The sequence below is a fragment of the Melanaphis sacchari genome, unplaced genomic scaffold, assembly GCF_002803265.2.
Source record: "Melanaphis sacchari strain LSU unplaced genomic scaffold, SCAv2.0 Contig323_pilon_pilon, whole genome shotgun sequence".
Taxonomy (NCBI): domain Eukaryota; kingdom Metazoa; phylum Arthropoda; class Insecta; order Hemiptera; family Aphididae; genus Melanaphis; species Melanaphis sacchari.
In genome coordinates, this window is record NW_020271194.1 from 1 (window position 1) to 12,731 (window position 12,731).

The following is a 12,731-nucleotide window of genomic DNA, read 5'->3' on the forward strand; positions in this document are numbered from 1 at the left end:
GGTTACGTATTGCTCGGGTAGTTGTCAATGCTTTCCAAGGAATTCACTTTACCATATTGTTTGCTTAATTTGTTGATACTACGAACACTTGGTTTTTAATTGCAAACGTTTGAATTCTCTTACTGACCAAAATAAATTTAGTAATTGCTGTCCCCAAACCCTTATCATCATTCTGTAATCTTATTTTAGTTTAAACAATTGCCATTAAGTCGTTGTCTCACGTCTTATAACAAATTATTTTATTTTTAGCAGAAGCATCAAACGAATGTCATTCTTACATTTCAAACTGCTAACGTGTACATCGGTTTTCCAGTACACGCGATTTTGTTTTTAAAATGATTTAGAAACGAGCTGATTTTACCCGAAATTGGTAAGCCTATATAGTGTTGTTGCAATTATCATATATATGATATCTTAATTTTATAATGAATTCAGCGATTGTGAAATCTATTACATTCAAATGTTCATGAAGTGTATGAAAAATTATCATACCGTAATAATTTATCGAAAGATAAAAGTTTATGCTATAAATTCTAAGTTTTTATACAAGCTTCTGTTCTTATGTTTAGGTCAACTACAAAATTGATTCTATTGCAGGCTAATTGGTAAATTTTATACTTCTATGAACTGGATGTGATGTGTCAAACTCATATGTCTGCATGTTGAAGTTCAATATTAAAGCTTTATTGTACAATTTATATTTTTGTGCCAATGAGAGCATTGAGGTGTTCATTGACCATATCTGCCAATAAATGATGTCAACGAAACTAGATGTTTGTTAGTTTAATTCTAAGTATTCTTTGATAATAATACTTTGTATAGCCTTAAAATTTTTTTTTCTTCTAGGTCTGTTTCTTAATACAAGATGATGTCTGTTTATCATGATGGGGAAAACTATGGACAACACTGTGTTTGTACTACAATGTATTTGAACGAAGAACAGATTATTTATTATTAAAAACTAGTCTCATAAGTATTAGGCATTAGAATAATGTTAGTACCCAAATGTGTGTTAAGATTTGCATAAGATTAATTATACAACATTCAATATCCATTTGTTCCTTTTGAAACCAAAACCAAAAGAATTGTAATCACTCCTTAAACTAGAAAATTCCATTTAATGTACAATTTATTTATTTTTTTAGTTTATAAAACTCCAATAAACATTTTCTCTGTTAAATGTACTAAAAAATTTACTTTTACAAATCTAAATTCTTAATAACATTTTCATAATTTATTGGATCATCTTGAAACCAAAACCAAAAGATTCATCTCGTTTTTATGTTTAAAGAAATGTCAAACTCAAGTGCACTATGTATTTTTCAGAATTTTTTATAATTTAAAAACCATTTTAATGCTTAATTTTGCACAAAATATACATTTTCAACACTAAAATCTTAATAAAACACTCAATATTTGTTGGATCATCTTGAAACCAAAACCAAAAGATTCATCTCGTTTTTATGTTTAAAGAAATGTCAAACTCAAGTGCACTATGTATTTTTCAGAATTTTTTATAATTTAAAAAACCATTTTAATGCTTAATTTTGCACAAAATATACATTTTCAACACTAAAATCTTAATAAAACACTCAATATTTGTTGGATCATCTTGAAACCAAAACCAAAAGATTCATCTCGTTTTTATGTTTAAAGAAATGTCATATTCAAGTGCACTATGTTTTTTCAGAATTTTTTATAATTAAAAAACCATTTTAATGCTTAATTTTTGCACAAAATATACATTTTCAACACTAAAATCTTAATAAAACACTCAATTTTTGTTGGATCATCTTGAAACCAAAACCAAATGATTCGGCTCGTATTTCTATCCATTGAAAAATTAACATCAACTTCATTATGTTTTATCCACATTTTTTAATTTTTAAAAAACCATTCTTCATATTTAATAATACATAGGATATACATTCAGAATATTAAAATCTTAATAAAACACTCAATATTTATTGGATCATCTTGAAACAAAAATCAAAAGATTCGTCTTGTCATTCTATTTAATGAAAAATTAATATCAACTTCATTATGGTTTTTCAGATTTTTTTATAATTAAAAAACCATTTTAATGCATGATCTTACACAGAATACACATTTACAAAAATAACTGGAATAAATATTCATTTTTCGTTAGATTATCATGAAGTAAAAATACTATTTTGGTAGGTAGTTTTAAATTTTCTTTCAATTTAGCTTTACGACAACGATCTATATTTTTTTTTAATTATTAAAAAACCATTTTAGTTTTCGATTTATCACAGAAAATACATTTTGAACACTAAAATCTTAAATAAATACTCAATATTAATAACAAGATTAATTATAGAACATTTCTTATTCATAGGTTCTTTTTGAAACCAAAATCAAAATATTCATCTTATCCTTAAATTTTAATTATAATTAACATCAGGTTGTATATTTTTTCTGGGATTTTTGAGAACAAAAAACCATTTTTCATGTTTAGTGTTTCACATGAATATATATTTTCATTACTGAAAACTGACTGACGCACTTAATAGTTATTGTTTCATCTTGAAATTAAAATCAAAAGATTTTTCTCATTATTTTATGTAAAGATTAATTAACATCAAGATCAATTTGTTTTTTTCAGAAACTTTTAATTATAAGAGTAATTTTTAAGCGAAATGTATTTTTAAGTATTTATATATACAAAATTGAATCCTTAATTACTCAATAAATAGTCATTGGATCATCTTGAAACCAAATCAAAAAGATTCGGTTTGTCATTAAGTTTAAAGAGTAACTAACATCAATTTCAATTCGTTTTTTTTCAGATATTTAAGCGGTAACAATAATTATTTTGTATTTCGCATTAACTGTATTGAGTAATTCACTCATTATTATTATAAGTTATAATCACTTATTTTATTATTATAATTTTGTACATCGAAATTTTATGTCCAAAGAAGTTGTTCGTTCGATGATTAGTGACCGTAAAAATTATATTATTAAAACATAAAAAATATTTAGTAAATAATAAGAGAAATTGTGTTAGAAAATGGATTCAAGGGCGGAATAAGTTAGTTGTTACAAATATATTAATTAAAGAACTTGTAATTGAGTATCCCAAAAGTTTTCATAATTTTTTGAACGAAGAGGTGTTTGACACATTAGCATTAGGCCAAATAATTTTTATTAAATTTAAGTTATATACTATTATGCGTTAACGAAGTTTCCAGCACTAACGTAGAATACACTCATGGTGTTAGCAAAACCTGTGTTTTCTTTTGAGCAACTCATGTGTAAAACCAAGTCTCCCTGATTCAATATCCCTTTTCTTTTACCAAAATCCATTGCAAACCTTGTACGATTTTCGATTTCTTTAGACCAAATGTTTTCTATTGGGTCTGTAACATATATATGATGTCGTTTAATGTTTTGTTAAAGAAAACATAGATTTGTAACAATATAATTTAGTTTTAATAATATAATAAAGTCAATAGAAATAATATTAAATTATTTGATAACCGCATAATAAATAGGAATACTTGTACCCGAAACTTTTGAGACACTCGCGTGTTTCAAAACATAATTTACATATTATTATTGTTGTTCTTTATTTACCAATGTATTGTAATGCTATAATATTACGCCATACTGATAACCTTCTTGCAGAGTTCCCGTGTCTGACGATCGCTAATACAGGACATCGAGGACGGTATCTGGCGACTAAACGGGCTGACAGGCCGGACATAGTGATCACGATAATAGCAGCTGCATGACATTTTAACGATACTTCTACGCACCCAATACTAATCGCATGGGCAGGATCAATTTTTGGTTTGGACTGAAAGCTCAGTGTATTATGAAATTATATTATACATCAATGTATCATGGTGTTGGTGAGGTACCTATCGTAATAATAAACACACACTCAGTGTTGAATCCAGGTATACTTCAGAGAGGACATTCGCACCCTTTGACAATTACAACTTTCAACAAAATGTACCTATTTATTAATTGCACAAATATACAATACTCGTTATGATTACCATACCTAATGTCTAAATTGTAAATTGTAATAACTAGTAATTAATGTAATTCATAATACTAAAATATATTACTGTTCACCAATGAAAAAAAAGTTAAATTTATCCTCAGATAAATTGTCTAGATTTAACACTGCACACACTCGAAAACAATCGTTTATTTAACTTATTGTTTGTTGCTGAAATAAGTTTTTTAAGACGTTAAAATAACGTTTGTACAGTTGAATATTTTGTTTTTATGCAATTTATCATATTGACATCATTCATCGATATGCATTGTGATTTCTATATATAGGTATAATAACTTGTTCGTTATAATCTAACATTCTAGTACCTATTTAGATTATTTTATTAAGTAATTTATAATTTTATTTTAAACCTGTCTATAAAAATTAAATTCTCCTATAAAAAATATATATTTATTGGTTTAAACGTGTATGATAGATATATGATAATTAATAATACTGTAACGTTGGTTTATTTTTACCTTTTTGTTGAGTTCGGTGAATAACTGTTGTTCCCATACGGTTGCTTCGCCCTGCCGGCACAGTGAAGATGCGTAATGAATGCAATGTGATTTATTTGCACTGCGCATCGTTACATCCAGATAAATGCAATCGGTTCCATCCATTACAGTACTTATGAGGTCATTTACTTCGGCGTTTGTTGGTATCGTACCAACTTCCATGGAACTTAGATATTGCCCATACGTGATAGTCGGTTTTCCAGCCTGTATGTACCATTTGCGTTATATTTTGAATAATCAAACTATTGTTTATGTATTATAATGTTATTATGTAAAATTGGTGTTGATCAAAATTAATATTGTATTCAAACGTTTTTAAAATATCGACTACGTTTTACATTTTTTTTTTTTTTTTTTTTATTAAAAGAAACTTTGTAAACAATTAGCTTCGACAATTATGGTGGTAAATTAATATTACAGATAAATTAAATTTTTAAACCAGTCTGGTTGAAGAAGGATATAAGTGAGGTAATAATTGGTACATTTGGTGAAGAGAGAATGGATTGAATGTCGAAACGTTTTACATTATTAACAGTATTTTATTTTGATATTACAAATACGGAAATAGTGCAGTCACTGTCCTAAAAACTTACAACGTTACATTTAGATAAGATAATCTTCTGAGCCAGAAATATTTTGTCATAACCAATCTCCATGGATAAATTCGGTCGGTTCAGGAAAACACCATCCACAACTGGTAATATGTCATCGAAGTTCTCAAGTCCTACAGTATTATCAATTTTTGCATACAGGCTAATGTTCCCACCTCGTTCTGTATCTTTAAAAAAAAACCGTATGGAACAACATAAACGAAAATATTTCTTTCATTAAGAGAACCACTAAAAGTAAATTCGTATACGAACGTAGATAGTGTGACAAGTTTGGGCATTAGATAAAACACAAGATTTTATTTAATGACAAAATTCTAGGAATATATTACAATTTTAATACTACAACACTAAAATGAATCATTTCGTCGGTTATAGTGACTTCATACTCAGCTTACAGACAAATTCGCGAACGTGGTTGAAAAACGCAGAGTTCCTTACGCCAGGAATCAAGATTACGTCCACTTTGAGTTTGATTGCTGTACGAATATTTTTTTCGTCCAATTTAGAAAGTGCCGTCAAGCCAATTGGAGTTCTTGGCATATGCACTGCTTTTTCGGAACCCAAAAATCCTCCTCGTTTTATCTCGCAATACACTTCATTTTCGTCTGAGCAGAAAATAAAATAATGACATTTTTGGTATCATGATTGCCACGAGAATATATATCCCATTGATAGTGTTCCATGCTTATTACAATAAAACTTAAAAGAATAATATTTACACATGTTTACCGACTCTAATCACGGCTAGTTCGATTTTTCCATAATCTAAATAGATCCGATCATTAGTTTTGAGTCGAAGAATAAAATCGCTGTTCACATAAATACGATCCTCTGTACACTTGAATTTGTACTCGACGTCGTTGGTGACATAAACATGGGCGTTCGACGATAATTCTATCAAACATTTTTTGGGCTAATTAAGTAAAAATAAGTTTTATGTAATTTTTTTTATTCATGCGACAGTAATAATTTATTTTAGAAATAACATGTTTTATGATTTCGAGACTTTTATATATTATTATTATACTTTTTCATTAATTATCAATTTATCTATTGAAATGTTGAAATGAGCCACTTGAATATTTTTTTTTTTTAGAAATCATAATCATTTATTTATCATAATTTTAAATCAATATTTATTACTGTTGTATGGAATATGCTTCCAGTCGTTATACAAGATCCTTCAAGATCAAGTACTAATGTCATTGAATACGGTATTTGATTGTTCTTTTTAAGACTATAATTAAAAATCCCTTGGCGAATTTCTAAGACCATTTTTTGACTTTGTTCAAATGATAAGTCATTAAAATCAAATATTACCATAGATACGCCTCTTTCACAAAGTTCTTCAATTATTCTTTTTGTCACGTTAAGTGCTGAAATAATATACAAATATTGATTCATTGACATGAAATCGTAATTCATTTTTATCGATACATGTAAATATATATACGTACAAACACCACAAGCTATAGTGGTTAATGTATTTTGTGATGGATTTGATTCGATTTTTAAATTGCTTAAATGGTCGAGGTAGTTGTCCTCAAAAGAAGCTTTCATTTGCATTTCATTATCATAGCAAGGTTCCTTTATATATATTTTATTTTATTTAAACAGATTTAACACATAAAAAATTTACTAATTCTATTGATATTCTTACCCAGGAGTACACGATACACGATTCTTCGACTTTAGGTATATTTGTAGAGTCCATTTTTTCAATGTATTTCCAAAATTAATTATAATACAAAATAAATTTTAAATAAATTTAATTTAAAACAATTAAAATCAACTCTGTTTGCACTAATTAAAAGTCTGTTTAATAAACGTTGTCTAAGAAACCCTTGGATTTTAACATAATGCCAAAGAAATGTAATTATTTAAATGAAAAATCTAAATAGTATTTAATTATTCAAAAAAAAAAAAATTTATCTCACTAATATTATATGATAATTTAATGGATTATGAGAAAATGACTTTAAAGTAGATTATACACTAGGCGATTCGAACGTGCGCGTCAGCGTTTTTAAAAAGTCGCGATTAATCGTTCTAAATTAAACATGTACTTTTATATGTGTTTATTCATACACGTAAATAAGACGCGCGTTCAGTCGCATTCGAAGTCGTCGAAACGCTTATGTTTAATTTTGAGCGTTTGGTCGCGATTCGCAGCTATAATAAAACATTATTTTTCCAATGTATTCCCGGCATTTCAATATGCACGGGTGATTTAAAATCTGCGATTGTCCCTCGTTTACTTATGTTCATTCATAATCTGTTTCTTGTCCTAATAATTTACTAAGTTACAGTTGTTACACAGCTAGTTAGTTGTCACTTAAGTATAATATTTACATATTTACCTAAGTATTTTAAAATGTTGTCAAATATGTTTGACAATGAATTATTCATTATTTAGGCGTCGAAAGAAGAATCTATATGGAATATAGGTAAATTGTTTTCATTAAAATACTTGATTATTTTAATTTAGAATCTAACTAATTTAGTTATTTTGAGTATGTGCACCGCCTATGATCTAATATTATACGTAAAACGCCATTCATAATAATATTACATATTGCATTTATAGAAAATAAAATATTCTATGATAAGATTGCCAAACATGTAAGTTGGACCAAGGTAGTCAGAGCTTCAATCAAAATCATTTCGTGATAGTTACTGCCGTAAATACATATCTAAATTTTTACAAGCATATAAAAAGTCAACGCCGTATATTTATGTAAATATATTAGGATTTTTAGCACTGATCATGCAAAATTGAACGCAAGTAATCCCAGAAAAATATTTATATATTAGGTAACTGTAAGTAGATAGTTTATATTTAAGTAGATATATAAATCACTTTGAAACTCAAATACGAATGATCGTATAGATAGGTATTTATAATCGTCACCAAATTATTAAATTAACAATTTTTATGTATGTCATATACGCTACATGTATAATATAAAAATAAATTATTTTTTAATATTAAAAATAAAAAAAGTTGGGCAAGTGGATTTCGCTTTGCTGTATAGTAGGTTACAAGTGGTTCACTGTAATGGATGGTATTAAATTTTAATTCAATGATTAAACATCAATGTATGTATATGATTCTTAGCAAAGACAGTATGTTAGCCTAAAAGATAACGAAAGACACCAAAAAAATTAGAAAAAAAAAACACACATCATTGTAAAATCAATACATTTATCGCTCCGCTCAGAATCTAAAATTTAAAATAGCCAATTTGTAAATCTGATTATAAGAATAATTTTATTTTGATGGTAAAATATTTATCTTAGTCATGTAGTTTATTTTTTTAAATTATCAATATTTTTTTGAATAAATTAATTTAGAACGTAGGTAGGTACCTACTACTGTTTTTAAAATATTATTTTTGGGAACTTTTTTGACATGTGTATATTTTTTAAATTATAATTTAATAATACTATATAGTGATTATTGTACATTTTGTAAAGTATGCAATTTTAATTAATTAGGTATCTACAGTGTTAAGTTTTTAATACACGATAAATTTCCGGAAAAATTTTTCCAGGGGAAAAAAGGACGCCAATATATTTTTGCACCTAAGGCGCCAAAATCGTAAATACGATTTTGCTGCAGTTTTATTTATTTAATTTAAATAAATTATAGTTAAATTGGTAAATTGGGCAAGTCTTAAGTAGATACCAAGCTAATATAAGACATTATATATTTAACAATAAATAATATAAAATCAATATTGGTGGATACATGTTAAGTATGTATTTTTACATTTTTTTCCTACGTTCGTTTGTGAGAAGCAATCAGAAAATCCAGCTGTGACCTGTAAGACATTTTTTTTATCTTTATTGTATAAAAATATAATAGTTAGGTACTTAAAATAATTCTAATTTAATATTCTTTTGGGTGGTTACATAGAATATCGAAAATTATGACAAAAGCTTAGTCTAAGACACTTAAAAGCTTTTCCATACTTATACTACTTTTTATGTACAGTAAATTGTACGAAACAATAACAGTTAATACCTGCTAACCTATTACACTGTTAGATACATTTAGTCGAATAATTTAAACATCCAAACATATTATGAAATGTTATGATGGTCGTCAGCGCAGCGATGTAACAAAACTATTATGTCGTACAGTGGACACACGTAAATTCAAAAATTTACATAAAGAATGATAGCGATGATACCACATAATAACATTAGGTGAACGATGTACGTATAATAAGTAGTTAAGGTATAGTTTTTGATTCTTCGTATACATAATATTATACAAATATTATCAATGTTCAATGTACCGAACGAGTAAAATACACATCGTATTATAATTAATGTTTAATGTACAGAGTGCATGTCGTATGCGTAAAATAAATTTTACAATGACATCATTATAAAACGTCTAAGTATCACAGTATAATTATACAAATTCGTCGATGTGCATAAACGCTATTAACACTGTTCAAACTTGTGTGTACAATAGTCCAATAACAATAATTTTAAATGAGTTTCTGCATTACGCGTACTACACCGTGTGGAGATAATCGGTGCACGATCAATGAATTCATATTACCCATATTGTTATATTGCACATACGACCGTGACAATGACGCACTCGATGTCCACCGAAAATCTGTGTGTTTTAAGTCCATAAAAATAAAAATATTCGAGTCATGCGAATCAGTAAGCGACGGTTGTGTGTTTGCGGCGCGCTAAGTCGAAATGTCGCGGACTTAATGTACCATTAATCAGTTAATTAATTAGTACACTTAGACGTCAATTCGTACATTTCTTAACACCCCCCAAAATGAACACTCGCTCAGTAAGTTAAACCTAGTTTACGTCCCTCGTAAAATAATAATAATACTACAGTTTTTTTTTTTTTAAATTTTTATTCGTTTAACGTTTCGTCTAACGCGTGGACGTGTGGCTAATTGAATCGAGGTGCGTTTTGAAAAGTTTCAGACTATCAGTCCATTTTATTTGCCTAGTTGTTATTGAGCCAAGCATTTGTCTTACAGTTAATTAGAAAAAGTCTACAACGCGTACGAAAGACTGTTTTGAACTCGCTGCACGGTTGGTGGTGGTGATACGCTAATATTAGCCACGAAAAGGTAAAAATAATAGATATTGTATTATTGTAATTGGTTATATAGATGATATTGTATATTTATTTTTTATTATTTAAAAAAATGATTTGCATTGTTATTAAAGGTACTCTTAAATAGATATTCTTATACAATTGATGGAAATATATTTATATGTATACATTTTTTTAAGACTGTGTGGTAGGTACCTATAAAGTATAAGATATATAATATTATTGTCCATACGCTACATGCCGCTACTCACGTTAGAACTTATTTAATAATTTTAACATGTTTAGTATTGGTAGTAATAATTGTTAGACTTGAGAATAGGAACAATAACTAAGGAAAAATTAGATTGGTATTAATTCGTTTAGTGTCAAAAAGCGTATGTGGACCAATAGATACGGGCGATTGTACATTTTACCGATGAAGACCTTTTTAAACCTTTTGTAAAGCAAATTACACCAAGTTTTTTACATTTAATAAAATTTAAATTATGTAAATAATAGGTGCTTGTATATTGTATACGCAGATTTATTGTGTACAATGTATATATATATTGTATTTATGTACCTTTTTTATATATTATATAAAATAAAAAAATTTACAATCTGTATACAAATAATGCAATACATAAATTGTATTGACATTTATTTAATTTAACTAGGCTGGACGACTTGAGGAAAGAGAGCATCCATGAAACTATTTCTAATAAATAAATATTTATATGTTAAAATCTTTTTTTAAACTAATTTAAAAAAAAATGTATAATAACCAATAATGAGTTCTTGAAATATAATAAAAATTAAATTGTAAAAAGAAATAAAATTATTAATAATGAACGGCTAGTTGAAATAAAAAAAATATAATTACTTAAATAACATTTAAGTATTTAATTTATATTAATCATGATTAAATGCTACAGTTTTAATGAATTGCATCGTCGTAATATGTTTTTCCTTGAATGACAAAATTATAGTATTTAATTATTTTAAATGTATTTTTCATGGAAAATTTCTGAAATAAGTTTCGTTAATGCTGTTTAATTTAATGTAAATGTAATTTTAAATTTTTCAATATAAAAAAACAAAAAACAAAAAAGTATTACAACCACTTATAGCATGTAAAAATAAAATGGATTGTTTAATTCTATTAACTTTTTGAGCTTCATTAATAAAATAAAAACGCTTTTTTTTAGTTATTTATTATATTTTATTCAAAACTCAAATACTAGTATAACGTAAAAAATATTTTATATTGTTTTTTTTAAAAATATGTCAATAAAAATATTTAATTGTTTTTATTGTTTACACCGAGGTAAATTATTATAGTATCATATTGTGTACGATTACTTAAATTAATTTAAATGTAAATGTGTAATATTACTATTAGGTAAGTAATTAGAGTACCTACCTATTTATACAGGACCTATTTTTGCGTATATACCAAATCAATTGTGTGCCCGGATTTTTATGTAACAAATATTGTTGAATCTGCACTTATTTATACACATAAAAATTCAAAAATATGTAAGCAAGTCCTTAATTATTCGCTTAAAATGTCTAAATATTTTAAAAACCATAACAAAATGTATGATAATTAAAGAAAATAATTGTAGAAATAAAAAAATAGAATTTAAATTACAACCAAGTTATTTACCATTTATTATTTTATCATTGATAAATTATATTATCATCATATTTATATAAATATAAAATGAAAGACAAAATGTAATAATATTAATTTTGGAACGAATACCAACAAAATGAGATCTATAATTTTCAAACTGGAAACTTTTGCGATTGTAGTATATTATTATAAATATAGGTATACTTAGAAAAATTTGATTTTGTGTCACAACTCACAAGACTCTATATTCAAAACAAAAATTGTATTTAAGTGTCAATTTCTTAATACTTGCATTATTGTTGTTTATTGTTTCAACCCTTTTTATTACGTAATGACAGCTGATAGCATCAATGTTAAACGCGCCATTCAGACGATTATTTTAAGTTATTTGACGACAGAAATAGTGGCTCAAAATAGCTTTTATAAGAGATCAAACCACTTCTGAATAAAATTTAAAATAATTTTGATTTATTTTCCATAAAATATGCAACTTTTGTGCAAAATAAAATATTGACTATTGAATCAACACATTACAAAACACCAACATTTTTAATCAAAATCATTCTAGGTGAATCGTTGAAGAATATGCATTAACATAAAAATCCGAACCCTAGACTTATATAGAATAATAAAATGTGTAGTTATTATGGTTAACTAATTGATGGTTAGATCATAATCGTTGAACATATTAATTTTTATTTATTCATTTTATTCATGTTGTTTACTATTCTATGGCTAATATATTTTATTTATAAACTGTGTAAAATCATCAAGTTTATTATTGTGGTATTTAATTATTTTCTTAACTTATTCGTTAATATATTATTATTTATTATTTATATTAAAT

At 26.5% G+C, this 12,731-nt stretch overlaps 1 protein-coding gene across 1 annotated transcript; it reads right to left on the reverse strand.

Annotated features, from left to right (window-relative positions):
- Positions 1-3,192: 3,192 nt before the first annotated feature.
- Positions 3,193-6,876, reverse strand: LOC112596500 (pyruvate kinase-like). Its single transcript, XM_025342217.1, has 9 exons — positions 6,823-6,876; positions 6,620-6,749; positions 6,306-6,538; positions 5,892-6,075; positions 5,558-5,767; positions 5,145-5,329; positions 4,513-4,755; positions 3,601-3,823; positions 3,193-3,383 (listed from the first exon to the last, which is right to left on the reverse strand). Exons 1-9 carry the CDS (start codon positions 6,874-6,876, stop codon positions 3,193-3,195), a joined length of 1,653 nt encoding a protein of 550 aa, XP_025198002.1.
- Between the last annotated feature and the right edge of the window lie 5,855 nt (positions 6,877-12,731).